Source organism: Ceratotherium simum, chromosome 2, assembly GCF_057802395.1.
Source record: "Ceratotherium simum simum isolate JZ-2026a chromosome 2, ASM5780239v1, whole genome shotgun sequence".
Lineage (NCBI taxonomy): Eukaryota > Metazoa > Chordata > Mammalia > Perissodactyla > Rhinocerotidae > Ceratotherium > Ceratotherium simum.
Window position 1 is genome coordinate 48,876,939 of NC_141901.1, and position 21,511 is coordinate 48,898,449.

At 43.0% G+C, this 21,511-nt stretch overlaps 1 protein-coding gene across 1 annotated transcript; it reads left to right on the forward strand.

Annotated features, from left to right (window-relative positions):
* Positions 1–397: 397 nt before the first annotated feature.
* HMGCS2 (3-hydroxy-3-methylglutaryl-CoA synthase 2) lies at positions 398–19,988 on the forward strand. The gene is made up of 10 exons (XM_004420594.3): positions 398–1,933; positions 5,838–6,292; positions 9,614–9,739; positions 10,317–10,481; positions 11,891–12,056; positions 13,653–13,823; positions 14,962–15,068; positions 15,652–15,777; positions 17,034–17,142; positions 19,605–19,988. The coding sequence occupies exons 1-9, from the start codon at positions 1,830–1,832 to the stop codon at positions 17,138–17,140; spliced, it is 1,527 nt and encodes a 508-aa protein (XP_004420651.1). The 5' UTR covers positions 398–1,829; the 3' UTR covers positions 17,141–17,142; positions 19,605–19,988.
* The last annotated feature ends 1,523 nt before the right edge of the window (positions 19,989–21,511 follow it).

Here is a 21,511-nt window from a genome sequence, read left to right on the forward strand (position 1 = left end):
GTTAAAAAATGGGCTTCATGAAATTAAAATTTTAGAGGTAGTATAGATACTGTAATGACAAAGTCAAGAGTATGAATGTGGAATGGGAGGCTGAAGTCATGTGGAGGACCAGATCACGGAAAAGAGAATTTAAGTGAGAGGCCAAGGTGGATGAATTGTCTATGTGGAGATTGACATCTCCAAGAATGTTGAGATGATTGATAGTGGAGAAGAAAGCATGATCTATGTGCTTATATCTTCATGAATGAAGGGAGTGGAGCAAGATTGTTAGTTGACTGAAAGAACAAAGGGCACTGGGTGGCCCAGACTGATGTCATGTGCTTGAAAAGAGTGGGGTTTTTAAGAGGAGGGAGAGGAAAAATTCAGAAGCATTTTTGTATCAATGCAAAATAAAGTATCAAGGGCAAATAGGACATTTGCCTTATTCTGAGCACTGTAGTACACTGGGTATTGTTGGCTGGGGGTGCATATCGCAGGGGAGGCAAAGAGCACAACCACCATTTGAGAGCTGCAGTTTGAAATACAGCAAGAAGCAAAGGACATTTTCAAAGAAGAGATTGAAAGTGAAGAATTTAAATTTCTGACAGAACTTTGCAAAAGGCTCAGTGAAAGGGAATGGGGTGACAGAGCGAGGTGGAAGATTGGGTTAGAGTAGTAAGCATCAAGATGTATTGAGGAAAGAATCTAAAGATGATGGAAGATGTAAGAGACTTGGACTTCTAGGGACACCTAGAAGCTCTCTGTCTTCAGGAAAATTAAGTCGCCCCTGTCTCCCCTAAAGCAGAAACCACTATGGTTCTTCTCTTCTCACCCTCCAGAATCACATTAGACAGGAGGGTTAACTGAATGAACTAATGAATGAATATATGACTCTCATAAAAGATAAAGGAAGATTGATGCCAGAAGAAAAGGATGGAGGCAGAAATTCATTGGAAAATCAGAAGGCAGGAACATTTTTATTGAGAAGTAGAAGAGCAAAGTGGAAAGACCAGAATCTGGAGTCAACAGCTACGGTTGAGTCCCCAACCCGCCACGTACTAGCTGTAGGTCTTTAGGAAAGTCCTACCTCCTGTCTGCATATCACTGGCCTCGTCTGTAAAGTAGACCTTTCCTCCTCAGGAGAGCTTGAGCTTCAAATGACAGTCAATGCTTTGGGGCTCCTGTACTTCTACTGTAGCACATACTGCATATTCCTCTTGGAAACTGGGTGGAGCTATACACATAAAGGGTAACAACAGAGACAGGAGAAATATAACAGGCTCTATGTCCTCTCTAATACCCAGCCCTCTGCCCTCTTGCCAATACCCACTCCCAACCACTAAAGGGCTACTAATAAAAGATTCATTCCTTTTGGTTTTGAAAGATTTTTCTTATTTTGCTAACATATTAAAATAACAGCAACAAAATCCACCAACGAACTCCTGGACCACCAAGGAGAATAACTCAGATGAGGAGCCGGGATCCCAGACAAGCCAGGTGGGGTTACCTCAGGGTGTGTTACAACAAGCAACATCATAGCCTCCTGAGGTGGCTGGGCATAAATAAGGCTGCCACAAGAGCCAGAGAAAGGAGGAGTCAGAGCCATCGATTCCCACACATCCGCAGGAGCAGGGCAGCTATGTACACGTTGGAGAGATGACGTTTTTCTTTGACTCGCTCATGTTCTGAACGAGACCTTTGGACCAGTTTTAGAAGCCAACTGAGCCTTGATAAGCAGGGGTGGGGCTTCCGAGGCAGGAGTCTCAGGGCTATATAAAGCCTGACTGGGCACCACTGGGCATCTCTCCCAAAGACTGTGAATTTCTGGATTTCTGCTTGCTCCTCTGAAAATGCAACGGCTGTTGACTCCAGTGAAGCGGGTCTTGCAAGCGAAAAGAGTGACGCAGGAAGCTTCCCTCATGCCTGCTCGCCTTCTCCCAACAGCCCACCAAAGGTAAGTTACACTGCTCTCAGCAACTGTACGGGTCAGTCTTTGAGAAGCGTCATGGAACCAGTAAAAGATAGGCGAGGGCCTCAGAGTCTCGATTATCTCATCTCTTAAACAGACAGCCCCTCTCAGCTGCAGAATTCCAGGATGCCAAACCTCTCACACCTGCTATTTGTAAACGACATCTCTCACTCCCCCAGCTGCACAAAGCAGTAGAAATATCAGCACCAGGGCCCACGGAGTTCTCCTCTCCACCACTGTTCCTATCTTTACCCCCAGCCCCAGCCAATACCTTCAGGATTCTGTGCCAACTGCAGTGTTAGTATAACCAGCTGCTTCAAGTCACTGCAGTGAAATTCAAGATGGACTGAGGATAAAAAGCATGTTTCTCAGCCCTCTGATTTCATGAAAGGGGAAATGAGATGTAAAGATAAGAGTGTGTGTGTGTGGTGTGTTTGTGTGTGTGCGCAATGTGCTTTTGCACAGAAGCACACTTGCACTCTTTTTCTTTGTAAACACTCCTCCAGTCTGGCCCAAGCGCTTGCCGTCTCCCAGCATTGATGGTAACACAGCCACAGCTAGCACCTCAGGATCCCTAAACCATCCACAGCGCCTTAGAACTAGCCCTTTCTTTCCTCTCATTTCTACACTGCATTCCATGAATACTTACAACAATGACTTTGATCTAGTGTCTTCTCTTACCTGGTACCCAAGGAACCTGGCTGTATGGATGTGTGGGGTAGGAAGTAGTGCTCCTTAGCCTTCTTATTTTCTTCATGACTCTCCACCACTGTCCACATACTCCCCCACCCCCCGTATACTAGTCAAATGTCCCAGCTCAGAATTTAACCTGTTTTTGTATTTGTGAGGAAAGGATTGATGTGGGTTTGCTTGTGTCAATAAGCAATAATTGGCTGCCCGCCAAGAGACAAACCTCAGTCCTCACCAAGCTGCCTCTCCTCCAAGTTCGAGCACTTGGAATCATATTTCATATTTCCCTTTCAGGTGTACTCACAGCTAATCCCATTTTCTGTGGCCTGAATGAGTATTAAGAATCCTCTTTATGGGTCTCCTTTTCTCCATGTGTCTTTCCCCTCTAATCCAACCTGCATCAGCTCTAAATCCAACCTAAGAACTGCTCCCATCTCAGCATCCTCTTTACTGCCTTTAAAATTAAGGAAAAATCGTGTCCTCCACTTCATGGTCCCCACCTGCTTTTCTCATGTGTTGTCTCTCTGCTCTCCTTCACTCTCCGCTCCAGGTATCCTTACCTGTTCAATCACTCCCTGCCATGGCCGCTGCCCCTCAAACGCCCTCCAATTCTTCATCAGCAGAAGCTCCATTCATCCATCAAGATTGATCTCAAATGTAGCCTCTCCCATGAAGTCTTTCCTGAGCCTCCCACCCACAGCCAATCTCTGCTTCCTTTGAACTCCTGTGGGATTGTGCCCAAATCCCTCTTGTAGCCCTTATCACATTCTGACTCTCAGTTGGGTTGTGTATGTGTGTATATACGTGCTTATCTCATTCTTCCCACTGTTTGAGGAGGTCCTCAAGAATCTTGACCTCCTCTTTTCTTTGCCCACCCTCTTCACCCCCGCAGCCTCTTGCTAGCACAGTGCCTGCATGTAATAACTAATTTTGAAACACAAGGGAAGGAGTCGAGGTGGAGTAAAGAAATAAAAGTTTGATGCTGGTCCTTGAACCAAGAAACACCAGAACAAAACCAATTTTACATTAAATAAAGTGATTATTCTTTAGAGAAAGTACAAGATTAGAAGGATACTCTTAACTCCAGTGGCTTGATGTTTCTGGAAGCCTCCACATGTTAACTTTTCCTCAAGGCTCTGGAATCCATTTCCAGAAATAGCTCCCTACAAAGACGGTTACAAAAGTTACCAAGTGGCTGAATCTTGGAACCTCTCCCTGCAACCTTAGATTTCTAACTGGGAAGAGAGGGAGGGAGTGAGCTCAGAGAAGGCAGAGTGAGAATGAGGCTGAGGGATAAGCCAGCCAAGCACAGGACCAAGCATTGGATGACTATTAGCTCCTAGGTCCTGGGGAAGCTCCTCCATAAATATTTGAGAGTACAAACTCCAATTATTTGGGGGGTGGGGAGACACCAAATAAATAGGGCAGATAACTAAATTCCAAACCTCTTTCATCAGATATGGATGAACATTTGTCACTTTGCCTCACTATCTTGTGATCATATAATCCATTTTTGCCTCACAGTAGTCCTTCAAAGTGACCTTCCTGATGGGAAAACTAGGGTTACCAGAAGCCCAGAATCCTGAGGATGACTGATAGACACGTTCAATCTGAGTTATTATTCCTGTGGCACAGAGCTAAATTTATAAGCCTGTGGAGACATCCTGTCACTCTTCCATGATGGGGAATCTGTAGCCAGATACAAGTCAAAGGAACCTGGTGGCACTCATGAGTGTAAGTCCAATGCGTAACATTGGCATCCCAGATAGCAAAAACACAGAATTCTTCTAACATGTGACAAACTATAAAGGTAGTCTAAACATATCACTTCACCAATGTGTGCCTTGATTTCACCTTTTCATTCTTCAAAATGAAGAATATCACTAAAGTAACGAGATTTCAGATACTTTCATGTGTGAACAGATGGGAGGTGGACTTGGTGAGCTCTGTACTTGTAGCTGGAAGGAGAAACTCCAGATTTTTACCAGGGTATTAGGAGTCAGGGTTGAAGATAGGTGGGTGGGTCCACGAAAGAAACGGATTATCTCTTCCCTCTTCTACTGACCCTTTCCCCATTTTCTCTCTGCCCACATTTAGAATCGCTCTCTCTGTCCTCTCTATTCTCACAGCCTTTGCTTGTTGCACTGTGTATTTATCGGTAAAAATGTCAGCCTGCTCCATTAGACTGTGCCCTCTTTGTGGTCACAAAGCGTGTGTCTTATTCACTACTGTGTGCCTGGAATCCAGCACTGTGTTGAGTATACTCAGTAAATATTGGGAGGCCCAATCAGAAAAAGCAGAGAGGATGGAATCAAGCAGAAAATTTCCTTAAAAAGTAGAAAAATGGTAGGTATGTTCTCGTGTAGCAAAAAGAAGAAGGAGAAAGAGGGATAATGAGAGGTGCACTTTAAAAATGAATGAAATTTTAAAAATTATGTCCTACGGGGTTTGTAATATGTAGAAGTAAACTATCTGACATAATAGCTCAAACGGATGGAGAGGATAAATGAAGTTAACTAAGGGAAGGTTTTTACATTGTTCCAAAAGTAGTAGAAGTATTAATTTAAGTTAGATTACAATAAGCAAAGAATGCATAGTGCAATCTCTAGAGTCACTACTAAAAGGAAAAGAGGAAATAAAATGAAATAATAAATATTTGCTTAACCCAAAAGAATACAGGTAAGGAGAAATAAAGAAGCAAAGGATATATGAGGCAAACAGAAACAAATAGTGAGAAGGTAGACTTAATCCCAACTATATTAGTAATTTTAATACATTTAACTGGGCTAATTACTCCAGTTAAAACACCAATATTGCAAGACTTTTTAAAAATTTTAACAAGATCCAACTAAATGCTATTTAGAAGAGATATATGTTAAATATAAAGACCCTAAATGGTTAAAAGTATAAAAGAACAGAAAAGGATATACCATGCAAACAGTAATCAAAAAGCTAGGGCAAAATTACTACCATCAGGAAAAGTCGACTTTATGGCAAGATTATCACAAAGATAAAGAGGGACATTTAATGAGGAGAAAAGGGTCAATTCAACAGAAAGATATAATAATCCTAAATTTGTATTCATCTGATAATATAGCTTCAAAATATGTAAAAAATGAATAAAATGATTTCTGTATTGTCTTTTGAGGAAACTGGCTGGAGACCATTAGTGGGATTTTGCTTGTTATCTCCACTACAGGTTTTCTACAGTCCCTGCTGTCCCCCTGGCCAAAACAGGTACTTGGCCAAAGGATGTGGGAATCCTTGCCCTGGAGGTCTATTTCCCAGCCCAATATGTGGACCAAACAGATCTGGAGAAGTATAACAATGTGGAAGCAGGGAGGTACACAGTGGGCTTGGGCCAAACCCATATGGGCTTCTGCTCAGTCCAGGAGGACATCAACTCCCTGTGCCTGACGGTGGTGCAGCAGCTGATGGAGCGCACACAGCTCTCATGGGACTCTGTGGGCCGGCTGGAAGTGGGCACTGAGACCATCATCGACAAGTCGAAGGCTGTCAAAACAGTGCTCATGGAGCTCTTCCAGGATTCCGGCAACACTGACATTGAGGGCATAGATACCACCAATGCCTGCTATGGTGGCACTGCCTCCCTCTTCAATGCTGCCAACTGGATGGAGTCCAGCTCCTGGGATGGTATGTGCTGTCAGAGGCCCTTTGTAAGAAAGGAGCTGGGGTTGGAGGCTGAATCCTCAGTTTTGCTTCTCTGTTCCCCAGGTGGTTTTATCCAGGGAGGGAAGGACAACTTATTTATACAGCTGCTATCATCCAACAACCACAATGATAATAACCACTTAGACTTGTATAGCCTTATACAGTTAATTGGGTAGCATATTCACTTAGCCATTCATTTAGTCTTTACAACAGCCTTGGAAGCGAGTACTATACCTGATTTATAAATGAGAAAATGCAGGATCTGATATCTTACACATAGTGTGTGGCAGGGGTAAGACACCAAACCAAATCCAATATATTTCGCATTTCACTGTACCTATATCTCTTAAGCTTCTCCTAAGTCTTTGAGAGAAAGAGATCGGTGATGTTGAAAGATTTAAACAAGTTTAGGTGTTAAGGGGAAAACACACTGGTAGAAACATACCCAGAGGATCACAGGATAAACTATTACATAGAATATTTCTACTCTTTCTCTCTTGCCTAGTTCCTAGGAAATTGCTTTTTGCTTAACATATTAACATTACCCTGTATTTTACATACATTTTCCCTCAGTGCTATATTAGAGGAAGAACCTCTGTTGTGATAGCAAGACAGGGTCCAAGGGAAACAGTAAAAGTTGAAAGTTAGAAACATAGCTCTGTCAATAATTGTTGACAAGTCCCTTAACCTTTTTTTTTGTGTGTGTGTGAGGAAGATCAGCCCTGAGCTAACATCTATTGCCAATCCTCCTCCTTTTTTTCCCTTTTTCTCCCCAAGGCCCCAGTAGATAGTTGTATGACATAGTTTCACGTCCTTCTAGTTGCTGTATGTGGGACGCCACCTCAGCATGGCCGGACAAGCGGTACATCGATGCACGCCTGGGATCCGAACCCAGGCCGCCAGTAGCGGAGCGCGCGCACTTAACTGCTAAGCCATGGGGCCGGCCCCATCCCTTAACCTTTTTGAGCCTCAGAGTTCTTATTCACCTGCCTGCCTGCCTTGTGGACTGATGAAAGGATTGAGTTAGACATCCACGGAGATGTGAAAGAACAATATCCAGACAGTCAAGGCACTCTATATCTACTAAGTCGGAAACTAGAATTTAAAACCTTAGAAACCATAATGAACATTAATTATAAAATTAATGATGAAGTCTTAATGTTGGCAGGGACCTTAGAGATTATCTAATCCAATATTCTTTATTTTAAAAGAGGCCGCCAGGAAGAGTTTACTGGTTTATCTCTGTTGACACAGCAAGACAGTGCAATTCCATACGCCCATTCAGTGTTTTTTCAACTGCTCTGCATAGCCTCACCATTGATTTGGAATGTTCCAGTCTCTACATCACCAAATTTGTTCTTACAGTGCTTCTCCTGCTTGGCACTTACACTATTATTTCTCCAGCAGCCCCAACTACCACCACTACCAACATGTCCAATCAAGCACTCAGTTGGAGAGTAGAAATGAAGGGCAAAGGACATTTACCAGCCTTTAACCAAAAATCAGAGCCTATATTTGGGAACATCATCAGTTTCAAGCATGTCATATCAAATGAGTAGATTCTGCTAAGTGGCTGGGTATTTCACAGGAAAGGGCTGCAAATGCATCTTTCTTTAATATAATGTCTTGGTGGGGAAAAAATTTGTAAAGAAACTATTGAGTTGTGAATTGTTAGTTTGTAATAAAACATTTAAGCTTAAGCCTGATGGCAACTGCCCAGACTAGACAAGGCCAGTGTAGATGAGATCTCTGCTTCTGACTTGACCAACCATCCACCTAGGGACCATCAGATGGGAGGGAGTGGTTCTGGGACTCACCAGGAAGTTCTGAACCACTCCAGAGAGACAGCAGGGTATCAGGGAAGGAAAGAGTGATACCGCCTCAGATTGCCCGGAAGACCTCATTTTTTCTTGTCTTTTTCTTTTTATAAAAGTAATTGAAACTTACAGTTAAATATATCTGTATACACATAAACAAAAGGGTGTAAAGTGAAGAAAAAGTTCCCTTTTGAGACTCCATTACAACTTCCCAGAATTTAACACTAACAATTTCTGTGTATTCTTCCAGAATTTTTTTACGTACCTGCAAGCATACACTTATCTATTCAGTATTGTCAAACATGGTACAAATTATTCCTCATCTCTATTCATGACTATTCTTTTCCTTAATGGCTTCTAAATATGCTTCTATAGTTTCATATATATATATATATATATATATATATATATATATATATATATATATATATATAATTGGGGAAAAAACAATACTTTTTTGTTGAGATTTGAGTTGGAGTTGTTATAATTCTTAAAAGAATTTTCTTGGCTTTTAATGAATTTAGGTTGGAATCCTGACTCTGAATCCACATCTATTAGCTGTGTGGCTTTGGGCAAGAGACTTAAGTTCTTTGGGCCTCAGTTTCTTTGTCTATAAAAAGGAGATAACTGTATCTGATATACAGACTTATCATGAGGATTAAATTATATAGAAATATGGCTCCCAACACAGTGCTGAGATAAATCCTGGGGTTTCCTCACAGGTAGAATACTAAAATTACTACCATATCTCGCCCACAAACTCAAGCTTTAGGGGCAGTACTAACAGATGAAGGTGGAAAAAATAATAGTCAAGACAACAATCACACAACGAATGGTAGTCTGACTATTATAGAGGTAGTTACTATGGATCATCTACATTAAATGTGGTTACTCAACAGTAACTCTTTTAACAATGAAAGTAGTACCAAGTCGTGCAAAGAACTGGGTTTGAATATCAAATTCCTTATTCACTACATGGGTGACCTTAGACAATCTACTTAATCTCTCTGGAAGGCGGGGTCTTCATCCGTAAATGTGGATATTACTTACCTCATTGGATTATTTTAAGGATTGTTTGAGGATAACTAGTGTCTAGCTAGTATTTCAAATGTCTAGCTAGTATTGCTTTTCCTCCCTATCCCTTGGCCTTCTATGATTGGAAGGAATTTTAGGATCACGGAGTGCTATAAGGTGATGGGCACAAACCCAAATTGTCTCCAAATTCATAAATTTTTCATTGAACTCAGAAAAGAAATTGTGAATAAATGAGCATTTTACAGCTAGAGTAACAGGACGCTGAGTTTTGGCTTTGCATTTCAAATGCGTGATAATGAGTTTATTAGAACATGAGCTCCATATGGCAAGGACTTTTGTTTTTGTTCATTGGTCTATCTCCAGTACTTAAAATTGTGCCTGGCACACAGGAGGCATGTAGCCTACTCGAGATTTGGTAGTGATGATCATTATTTCTCGTCTCTCATTACAGGTCGCTACGCATTGGTGGTTTGTGGAGACATCGCAGTCTATCCCAGTGGTAATGCTCGCCCCACAGGTGGGGCCGGAGCCGTGGCAATGCTGGTTGGGCCCGAGGCCCCTCTAGCCCTGGAGAGAGGTTTGTAGTAAACTATGGATACACGGTACCAAGAAACTGTGCATGGCATAGCCAAATGCATAGCTCCTAATCCCAAATTGGCACACCCACTACTCAAGGCAGAAGTATGGATTTGGGGATGATATCACTTGCCTTCAAAAGGCTGGACTAGGGAGCAGGGGGTAGGGAGGAAGGCAAGAGAGGGATCAGCGAGGTTTTCTCTTCTGCACCATCACACAGTAGGATGATGATGCATGGAATGAATGGTGTTGATGCTGCTGACGAGGACATTTAGGGAGCTAAACTGGCAATTGAAGATGAAAGAAGATGATTTGGTATAAAGTGAAAGGCTGTCCTTTGAGACTTTTGGCTCCTATTCCAGGTTTTGTTAAGCCCATATAAGTATGAAAAGGGAACTACAAATCTCATTTATACAAGAGCAACAATCTATTCAATTCCCTTTGAGCACGTGAGGGATGTTGAGTGGGCTTGAGCTTGGGCATGAGACATAAAGCTGTTTGTACATGGCTGTCCCATCTTCTTTGCTGGATGTAGCCTGCACCGTGCAGTCCCTGAATCCCTCTGTGTGCCTTGCTAGGGCTTAGGGGAACCCACATGGAGAATGTATACGACTTCTACAAACCAGATGCGACCTCAGAGTACCCAATTGTGGATGGGAAGCTCTCCATTCAGTGCTACTTACAGGCCTTGGACAGATGTTACACAACATACCGTCAAAAAATCCAGAACCAGTGGAAGCAAGGTAGGGGCTCAGAGGGCTGAAAGTGGGGGCTCTGTTTACATGGGGCCAAGAGTTTGTCCTAAAAGCTTAATCTCTTCTCTCCTCTGAAAATGATCTCAAGAGAATTTTTTCCTGTCCCCTTCTTCTTACACCCTTCCCTGGGTCTATGCTAAAGTCTATTTGGAAATCATCCAAATTCAAGTATGAAATTGCCTCTAACTTGAGCTAAATGAAAGAAAGTAAACAATTCAGGGCCAAAGCCATCAGTATGAAACCAGTGGGTGTCATCCACCTGGGGAGGTACTGTGGTGAGGCAGAGGAGTCACATCCTACTGGGGCTGGGATTTGTTTCTGTCGGAGTCAGGAGTGATTTTGACTGTTGCGTTGTAATCTGCCACCTTTTAAGATCTGGTTGATCTTGAAAAATCTCACCTACATTTTCAGAATACAAAGGCACTAATAAAATACACATTATCAGTGATTTTTCTCTGGATGGTAGTATTACAAGATGATTTTACTTTCACCCTTAGTTTTTGAATTTTTATGCTAAAAAAATATGTACTACTTTCATAATCAGAAAAGAAACAAGTAAATGCTATTTAAAAAATACGTATAAATCTACTTTAAAAAAATAAAAAGGGTTCTTACCTGCTTAACCGTGCTCAGATGGGCATCTGCAAAAGGCAGGTTTCAGTATGGGAAAAGGCATGTGCTGAAGTGTCAGAGCACGGATACATTAGAGGTGGCATAAGAAGCCACTTCTTGCCCCTTTCCATGCATTGGGTAGGATGCTGGCTGCCACGGCTGCTCCTATGGGTAGGGAGGCAACTTGGACCTCTCTGCCTCTGCCTGTCCACTGTCAAACTGCTATTGGCTAATTACTCTCCCCTCCTCTGAATTCTTGTGGCATTCTAATTTTACTCCTTATTTTCACACGGAATTTGATGGATGCTGCTTTGGGTCACAACATTAAATTGTAAACTCTCTAAGGGCAGAAAGTGCATTGCCATCCTCTTTGGAGTGAGAGAGACAGTCTGGAGCATAGAGTCAGAGACATCAGAACCTAAATCCAGAACCAGCCATTTTCAAGCTGGGTGACCTTGGACTTATCTTCATATTTGGGAGACTCTGTTTCCTCCTCTGGAAAATAGAGAAAATAATATAACACAAAGTTGACTTGGAGCAAGTATCTGTCACAGAGGTTGGCAATAGTAGATAGGAAGAAAATGTTTATTTCTTTCCTTTCTTTATAAGTAGAGTGCTTAGTAAGTGCTTATAAAATTAATGAACAAACCTTATGTGTGTTTGCTGGAGGTAGGTGCTAGTTCTCTGGGAGGCCAAGAGTCCCTCTGCACAGTTAGATCTTGGACAATAGGTCTAAGTGGCTCATCCATCATGCCACATCTTTGCTTTCACACTTCCCCTTCCAGCTGGCATCGATCGACCTTTCACCCTTGATGATTTACAGTTTATGATCTTTCACACACCCTTCTGCAAGATGGCCCAGAAATCCCTGGCTCGCCTGATGTTCAATGACTTCCTGTCAGCCAGCAGCGACACACAGACCAGCCTCTATAAGGGGCTGGAGGCCTTCAGGTGAGTCCTCTTCATGGGGAGTCTAGAGGCTTCCTCATGCCTTGAGTCTGGACCACCAGCCACTCCTGTGGGGAAAAAAGGACACTCCTCCAATGCAGCAGAAATGACATCAAGTCCTTACATGGGCTAATGGATTATTGTCTACACAGGGCCCTCTGCCTTTTGTCTCAGGGAGCACAGAAAGTTTGCCAGCACCTCTAGATCAAGTGACTATAAGAAGCTTCAGAGAATGAGAAAAAGGGGAAAGAGAGTGTGGCGAAATCATTCAGTCAATAAACATTTTATGAACATAAGCTATGTGTCAGATGTCATACTAAACTCTAGGGACACAAAAATGAATGTGACTCCATGATCCCTGCCTAGAGGATCTCACAGTCTATACTGAAACAGAAACACCTAGACAGAAACACCTAGAAGCAAGTAGTCACAGTACAGGACGGCAACTTGGGCAGTGTCCACTCTCATTCTCACTTGCCATTGGCTTAATTGATGTCTTGCTTGTTGCCTCAATTTCCCCCATCTGTGAAATGGAGATAGTCAGCTCACCCCCTTAGATGTCCATAAAGCAGAATGAATGCTGTTTATTGATGCACGACTCCAAGACATTTAGAAAAGAATCTTCAATACAAAGAGTTTCCACTGGGAGAGGAATCTTGCTCTTTCCTCTTGGTATCTGTTCATTTCAAGTTTTGGAGTATTCCACCAACACCTGCTCCTATTACTAACTACTACTACTACTAACCCTGCCACTAACTAAAACATCAAAATTAGCACAAACACTGCTTATAAGATTTGCCCCATGAAAACAAAAATTATAACACATACCAGAGATAATAGCTTAATGTCTTTAATAGATGAAAGTCTCATCAATAATAAGATAAACACTCTAAGTAGAAAACTGAACAAAGGATATGGACAAGAAATTTCCTCAAAGTAGAAATGCACATCATCATATTTTTAAATATGCATGCTTGTTAGTAACAAATTTAAATAAGTTACCATTTTCTTTATATAGCCTTTTTACAATCTGAATACCCAGAATCAACGAGGCTGTCTGAAAATGGGCAACAATGGATGTGTAAATTGAAACAAGGGTTTTGGGGATTAATAGGAAAACATGAAGCAGAAGCCTTAAACATGTGCATACCTTTTGACTCAGTAATTGCACATGTTTAAAAGAACATGTAGCTATTCACTGTAGTAATGAAGACAGGAATGGGGAGATTGGTTAAAGTAGGGTATATCTTATCGTGGCCCACTCTGCAGCCTTTAAAAATGATATAGAAGATGACTTAATGTCATAGAGAAAAATTAGTTAAGGAAGCATACTAGACAGAATGTACAGCATGCTTTTATTTTCCAGTAAATGGTGTGAAGGTAGGGGTGGATTCCACAAGAAAAGTATGACCTAAGTGCTCTCTCTGAATGGTAGGACTGTTAGTGACATTTTTTCTTTGTGCTTTTCTGTATTTCCAAATATTCTATAGTAAAAACCTGTGCCCCAAAGTCTTCTCTTTGAAGCAGTTACTTTTCCCTTTGCTGCCTCCCTCTTCTCCTGTGGCCTCTCACCTGCCTATTCCTCTGGCTGCCTCACAGGGGGCTAAAGCTGGAAGACACCTATACCAACAAGGACATGGATAAAGCACTTCAAAAGGCCTCCCTGGACATGTTCAACAAGAAAACCAAGGCCTCGCTTTACCTCTCCACGCACAATGGGAATACGTACACCTCATCTCTGTATGGGTGCCTGGCCTCACTTCTGTCCCAGTGAGTACTGCGTCTGGCACCACCTCCTACCCCCTGTCCCATCGTCTGAGGGGTCAACCAAGTGTGGTTCCTCTTCTGGTTCAGAATTTTTTAAAGAAGGAAGGAAGGCAGGCAGGCAGAAAGGAAGGAAGGAAGGAAGGAAGCAGGAAGGAAGGGAGGAAGGGAGGAAGGAAGGAAGGGAGGAAGGGAAGAAAATGAAAGAAACTGTTTCAAAGGTGCATGTATAGGCAGATTTACCATCAGTATTGAACAGTAGTCTCTAAAGTGAAGTGCATGTATTGATGTTAGGGGATATACAGATCTATTTGGATGCAGCAAGAAAATAGTAGAACGTTTATGCATATTTTTATCTCATCCATGTAAAATCGCTGTGCTTAGTAAAGCATGGTGGTTAAGAGAGTCTAGCTTTAGAGCCCATAACCTGGGTTCAAATCTCTTTACCACTTATTAGCTTTGACCTTGGAAAAATACTTAATCTCTATGTGCCTCACTTTCTCCATCTATAAAATATGTACAATAACAATACCTGCTTTCTAGGGTTTTGATGAGTGTTAAATGTCTAAAGCAATTAAAACAGTAATATTCAGCAGGTGCTCAAATGTTGGTTATTATTTCTATTGATATTCTATTTTGTGTGCTTTATAGGGAAATACTTGTACTATAGTACGAGTATATAACATAGGAAAATATATATGTGTGTATATATATATATGAGCGAACTTGCTCAAGTTATTACTAATGAGGCTGTGATAAAAGTTACCACTGCTGAAGCATTACCAGTCAACATGAGAGCCTTGAAGTTAAGTCCAGTGGTCTGACCTCCTCTTGGAGATGCCTTCAGAGTTCACTGAATTCATCTTGTCCTCACGGGTGGAGAGAAGTTCCTTTTACACCCAGAAATTCTGTTGTGCTCGCTGTGTCTTCTGTAACTTGGATTTTAGCTGCTCTCCTCTTGGCAAGTTTTCCTCCTCTGGGCCTAGCCCCAGCGGCTCCCAAAAGTCTCTCCCTGTGTAGAGTGCCCAGAGCCCCTTTCTAGTTGCAAGAGGTTGATGAAATTGGGCTGATAGGTTGTTGGTTTATTTGAAGCACAGAATATAATGCTGATGTGTTTTTTGGGTTTTGGTTTCTTTCCCTACAGGCACTCTGCCCAAGACTTGGCTGGCTCCAGGATTGGTGCCTTCTCTTATGGCTCTGGCTTGGCAGCAAGTTTTTTTTCATTTCGAGCATCCCAGGATGCTTCTCCAGGTGAGTCTTGTCTTTCTATCAGAAACTTCTGGCAGGATTCATCTGGTAAAAGAAATTCTGCCTCACCAGTACCTCCCATCTTAATAGAATTGTGATTAAGAGCAAAGGAAATCCCTGAAGAGATTTAAGCGACGGAGTAAGTTTGTCTAATTTAGGTATTTGAAGCACTTCCCCAGCTACTACTTAGAGATTAGATTGAAGAGGAACAAAGGTAGAAACCAGTCAGGTTGTTCCAGCAAATAGTCCAGGCAAGAGGTAAGAGTGGTTGGTTGTGACTTAAAGAGAAGTTGATGGATTTGAAATATCCAGTAATATTTGTTGATTATTTTATGAAGGCTATAATCAAGGGCAGGCATCTAAGCACTCTGTGGGATATACCATGACTAAATGATTGTGTTTGTCAGTATGTTTTGCAACATCACATTTGCTGACCTTTATCATTTCTTGATGTTCTAAACCACACACAGAGCACTTTCCCCCAGGGTCTGAGCTCCCACAGAGCCTGGCTGGCCATTGGACTCATGGTTGGTAGTGGTAATAATGACCATGAAGCAGGTTTATCAATCTCACTTTTGCTTCCCAGGTTCCCCCTTGGAGAAGCTGGTATCCAGTGTATCAGACCTGCCAAAACGCCTCGCCTCTCGGAAGCGTGTGTCTCCTGAGAAGTTCACAGAAATAATGGACGAAAGAGAACACTTCTACCACAAGGGTAAGAAAAAGAGAAGGAATAGAAGAGGAGAAGGCAATTTTTCTCAGATTCCATGCCAGTACCTGAGAGCCAGGGATTCATAAGAAGTCTAGAATATAGTCTGAACCAGGGTGAAGGCGTCCATGAGACACAATTGGGAGAAAATCTGTTAGGTCCAAAGGGGCAAGAACTGGGTGGGGAAGCAGAAGGCAGAGTTGAGAAGAGGCAGGAGGCAGTATGTGGCTTCCCAGTATAGACTGTAGCTAACCACCCAAGACAGGATACTGGACAATATAGTCCCATGGAAGCCAGATGTATGGTTTTTGAAAATACTATCTATGTAACAGTTGAAAGAGCCTAGACTTTGGAGCTAGATATCTAATTCTAAACTGACCTGTGACACTCACTAGCTCTTTATCTTTGGGAAAATTATTGAACTTTTCTCAATTGTCTCATTTCTAAAATCATATTAACTTTGCAATATTGACAAACAGGTTAAATAAATTAATGTACATGAATAAATTATCAACAAATATTACTATCTCTGCCCAACTTCGCCCTTTCCCTACCAAACATAAAAATAAAATATTGCCTAAAAAAGCAACAAAGGAAAAGTAAACAAAAGCTAAAGTTAGGACTGGAGAGACCAAATGGTGGTTTAAAACCATGGTTAATATATTTTCTCAGGCAAAACTTGGGACACAAGGTTTGCAGGATGGTTTGAAAAGGAGACAGAACATATGGAATTGTGAATGTTCCAGAAAACCTAGACCTAGTAGTCATTGATCTTATCTGGAACAGGGGACATGTTAGAGCAAAGAAGAAAAATAAATAAAATAAAAATAGGACCTCTGGGATGAACATTAATGGTCAAAATGCTGAAATACTACAATGAATCAGAGTCAGAGAACTCAGGGTTAGGAAGGAAGTATCTATTAGAAAACAGGAAGCTCTGAGGTACGCTTCAAGCTAAGTACTATTGGCAAAAGGACATAATGAAGATTTCAATGGAGGAAGGGCATATTTACTCTAGGAAAATGTCACACTTCTATAACAAAATTTCTAATAGCCAAGCCTTAAGTACTAGATCCAAGATGGCATCTTCTGGTTCTTCTGCTGGTCCAGTGCTCTATTGGCTGTATTATAGATGACCTCAGAGCCCCTTGCAATACAGCCAGGAGAGCTTTGTGTGAAGCATAGGCATCTCTATTATCATTTTCTCTTCCCCAACCCCATAGAGCTCTTTGTGAGTATTGCCTCTTCTCCTCATCCCACAGTGAATTTCTCACCACCTGGTGACACAAACAGCCTTTTCCCAGGCACTTGGTACCTGGAGCGAGTGGATGAGCTACACCGCAGAAAGTATGCCCGGCGTCCAGTCTAAAGGTAGTGAATGAGAGTTTGCAAGGTTGGTGGCATAAAGCCCGAAAGTTTTCCTGTGGGTAACAGATGCAGTTCTGATACCACAACCAGGCCAGAGAGGGTCTAGAGCTCCCAAAATGATCAGAGTTGGGGAATTTGTACCATGAGGACCAAGTAAAACTCTTGGAGCTCTTTGTCCTGGAAAGGCAAAAGCTGGGAGACGGGCACGCTCTTAAATCATGAATGTGAAAAAAAAAAGTCAACTTGTTTACCTGATCTGTTCATGATAGGAAGCTCTCCTAGAAGTTTGCTAGAAACTAAATTAGCACCCATAAGGGGAAGCAGGTTGTGAACCTGAACCTGTAGAACTCACTACTGCAAAGGGATGAGATCAGTGACAAAGATGAACAGCTTCAGAAAAGGTACCCACCAGTGTACTGGAGACAAATTCATAGGGATATAGGATGTTGGGGTTCTGTTAGAGCCAGAAGCCTCAGCTGGAGAGAGCCTTGGGCTTAGGCGCGAAGTAGCAATCTTCATGTCACTGAGTCCTTCTGGGGAGAAGCAGTGAGGATTGGGAAATAAGTGGGGAGGGGTGTAATGGAAGAGGATTGGGGTGAGAAGTGAAATGGGAGAATTCTTTTTTTATGTAACATTGGTTTATAACATTATATAAATCTTAGGTGTAAATCATTATATTTCGACTTCTGTATACACTACACTGTGTTCACCACCAACAGTCTAGTTTCCATCCATCACCATACAAATAAATGTCCCCATTAACCCCTTTCATTGTCCCCCCACCCCCTTTCCCTCTGGTAATGACCAATCTGTTCTCTATATCTCTGTGTTTGTTATTGTTTTTCTTTTTTATCTTCCACATATGAGCAAAGCCATACGGTATTTGCCTTTCTCTGTCTGATTTCTTTCACTTAGCATAATACCCTCAGGGTCCATCCATGTTACAAAGGCAAGATTTCATTTTTTTATGGCTGAGTAGTATTCCATTGTGTTTATATACTACATCTTTATCCATTCATCCATTGATGGGCACTTAGGTTGTTTCCACTTCTTGGCTGTTGTGAATAATGCTGCAATGAACATAGGGGTGCACATATCATTTCAAATTAATGTTTCATGTTCTTTGGATAAATATCCAGAAGTGGAATAGCTGGATCATCATTATGGTACTTTTTAAAGGAAAATGAAATATTCAGAATTAGAATCTTGTAGTTCATGGACCCAGATATCTACCTTCAGTTTATCTTTGAAATTGGTAAGAAAAGCAGAATGGAAGAGTGAGAAGCAATTTTTTTACAACCCATAAATCCCAATAAATACAGTCCCCATGCCCAAATACTTCGTCTATATTTTTCCGTTTTTTGATTGTTGCCCTTCTTTGGTAGACTAAAGGGGAAGAATAAAAAGGTTTGCCAAGGGCAGGATGTGGAGCAGGGGAAGAGGAAGAAGAAGTCCACAGATAAAGGAGACACCCAGATAGGGCAGGCAAGCCAGAGGATGAGGGTGCCCTCAGTTCACTGCTAACCGCTGTCAAACTTCTCCACTGCTGGGCCTCCTCAGTTAGGCTGCGGAAGTGCTGTCGCTGGGATGCTAGGGGCCAGGCGACATGGACAAGGGGCTGCGGGGTGTGGTTGAGAACAGCAAGCTCAGTAAGCAAGTTCACTAGACTTTGCCATGACCAGGGAGCTGTCTGTTTGCTGGAATTATGGCTCCTAAGGGCAAGTCAGTGGCCAAGAGGGGGCTCTTAAATGTGTCAAGCTAGTTCAGTCATCAGAAGCAGAGAATGAGATGTAGTGGGGAGAGAGGGAAGGAGACGAAAGAGGAGGGGAAGGGAGGGAGGAGAGGGGAGGGGAGGGAGGAGAGGGAGGAGAGGGGAGGGTGGGAGGAGAGGGGAGGGGAGGGAGGAGAGGGAGGAGAGGGGAGGGGAGGGGAAACAGAAGAGAAGAGACAAAGGGAAAGAGAAATTTGGGATTTTCAAGGGCCACTTTCCGAATCAGGCTCCCTCCCTCTCATGGTCCACAAGCTTCTCGCAGTGCTTAGGCAGCATTGTACCTAAGAAGAGAAAACCTGGGCTTGTGTACTTGTCTCATGCCGATCACTCACATGAGCATTGAGCCTACACCAGTGAGATTTTTGCAGAAATGAAGCATTCATGTCAGTGCAGTGCTCTGCGGAGCTGTCTCTGCAAGGCCCGACCAGCCCAGCCTGCTCTCCTATCACAGACAGAACTTGGAATGTGGACCCTCCCCACCTCCCAGCCTTGGCTCCTGTGGCATTGGGCACAGGTGGCTCAGGCATCCAGGCATGTGGCTGGGTGGACAGTAGAGTGCCTCAGACCTGGGGATGCAGTTAGGAGAACCCCTCTGCACAGCCTTGCCTCAAGCAAGGAGCAGGTCCTGGGGGTAGGGGGGTGCCCAGAATAAGACTCATGATTGAATGTCCTTTTGGTTTTTTAAATTCTACAGATCCGTGGAGCGGTTCCTGGGAAAAGTCTCTGCCCTCAATCCTATTAAAAATCCTACTCTTAGCTGGCAAATAGATTGGATTGGACACAGAAGCCCCCATAAGCCCTGGCCCTGTAGAGTGAGCGGGTCCTTCATGCCTTTCCCTGCTGCAGCCACAGCCACTGGTTGGGGGTGCTGGAGGGGCCCTTCGTGAAAGAAGGAGATGGAGGAATGGAGGGAAGGCTGACCTCCAGAAATGTGACAGGTCAGTTGTCTCCTTCAAGATCCAGATGATTTGCCTATCATTTGTTACAGCTTTCTTACTATTATTATTATTAAATCTCTGTGCTGTTATATCTTTATTTCTTAAGGTTTTCTGTGAATTTCTAAAATTTATATCTTGTACTGAGCTAATATAATACAATTTTGAAAATAGAGAAGGAGGAAATGATTCTTGTATTTCCTGGAAACCAGAACACAAAAAAATACAGCAGTAGACATGCAGAGAAGCCTGCCAGACCTCCTGGCTCTGAGGTCCCGCTCTCCAGACCCCACACTTACTGCCACAGCAGTAAAATCGCTGAGCACTCACCTCACACTCTCCGTCCCCTACTCCAGTTCCATCCTCTGAGAAGTACAGGAGAAACAAAGGTGGGGAAACACAGCTTGCACCCCTAGCTTCCTTCTCTGATCTAAACACACAGTACAGACAGCCAGCAGACAGGAGCCAGAAATGATTGTGGGAGCTGTAGGTCAAAGCTCCCGTGTCATACCTTGCCAGTATTATCTGGACAAATAAACACAGGGCAGAGGTTAATAGGTAAAGTTTTGGGCTTCTGCAGCCAAAAGAAAAAAAAAAGTTTTGATACCTGGCAGGAAATTTTTCCATTACAGGATTGTTTGTACTTCTTTGGTTAGGGCATTGTTTTTTCCAGAATCCTCTTATAAAGTAGCATTCGTGGGGCCGGCCCGGTTGCATAGTGGTTAAGTTCATGTGCTCTGCTTCAGCAGCCGGTGGTTTGTGGGGTGGACCTGTGCACGGCTTGTCAAGCCATGCTGTGGCAGGCGTCTCACATATAAAAGAGAGGAAGATGGGCACACATGTTAGCTCAGGGCCAATCTTCCTCAGTAAAAAGAGGAGGATTGGCAATAGGTGTTAGCTCAGGGCTAATCTTCCTCACCAAAAATAAAAAAAATTTTAAAAAAAAGCAATCATTTAAGGAGGCGGGAATTGAGCTGCGGAGGGAGGAGGGAGGGGGGAAGGAGTGGGAGACATCAAGTTATTGTCATTCATTTCCTTTAGAAAGTTTCCTCAGTCACCCCAAGGAGAAAGGGGCACTTTGGAGGAGAGATGATGGTTTCCACTGGTGGGGGGCAGGGCTGGCTTGGGGGTGGGTGGCCCTAGGGATAATGGGGCACTGGTCACATAGGAATGAGATGCTGGGCCCGTCCACTTCACTGTTTGCCCAAGGCTGTTCGTGTCACAACAGACACCAGAAATTCCGAGGTAAGCCCCAGTTTGAGCACTAATCCAGCATCAGCTGACTTTCTTCCTCGCCCTCTCGGGGTGCTGGCTGAACTCTTAAAACACCAGCTGTGGCTGCCCCTTAGCAGCCCCTTTGCTGGCCCTGTTGCCTGCTCCTCCTCAGTCAGCTCTTTGGGAACCTCAGTCTAGTTGGCATCCTGGCAGGACAAGATGTGCCTTTCCTAAGATCTCTGGGGTCGTGTCTGTAGTCATGGGAGAACAGCCCATATTCACCTGAGTTCTGGAGCTAAGACACTTGAGGCCTTGACTTCTATCCACACAGTTCACTGAAACTGCCTCTATTGGCCTTAGCAACCAGGACCTTCCACATCACCCAATGCTGGGCCAGGCCTGCCTCCACTTGGGAGTCATTTGGACACAACACGGGAGTGACATTAAAAAT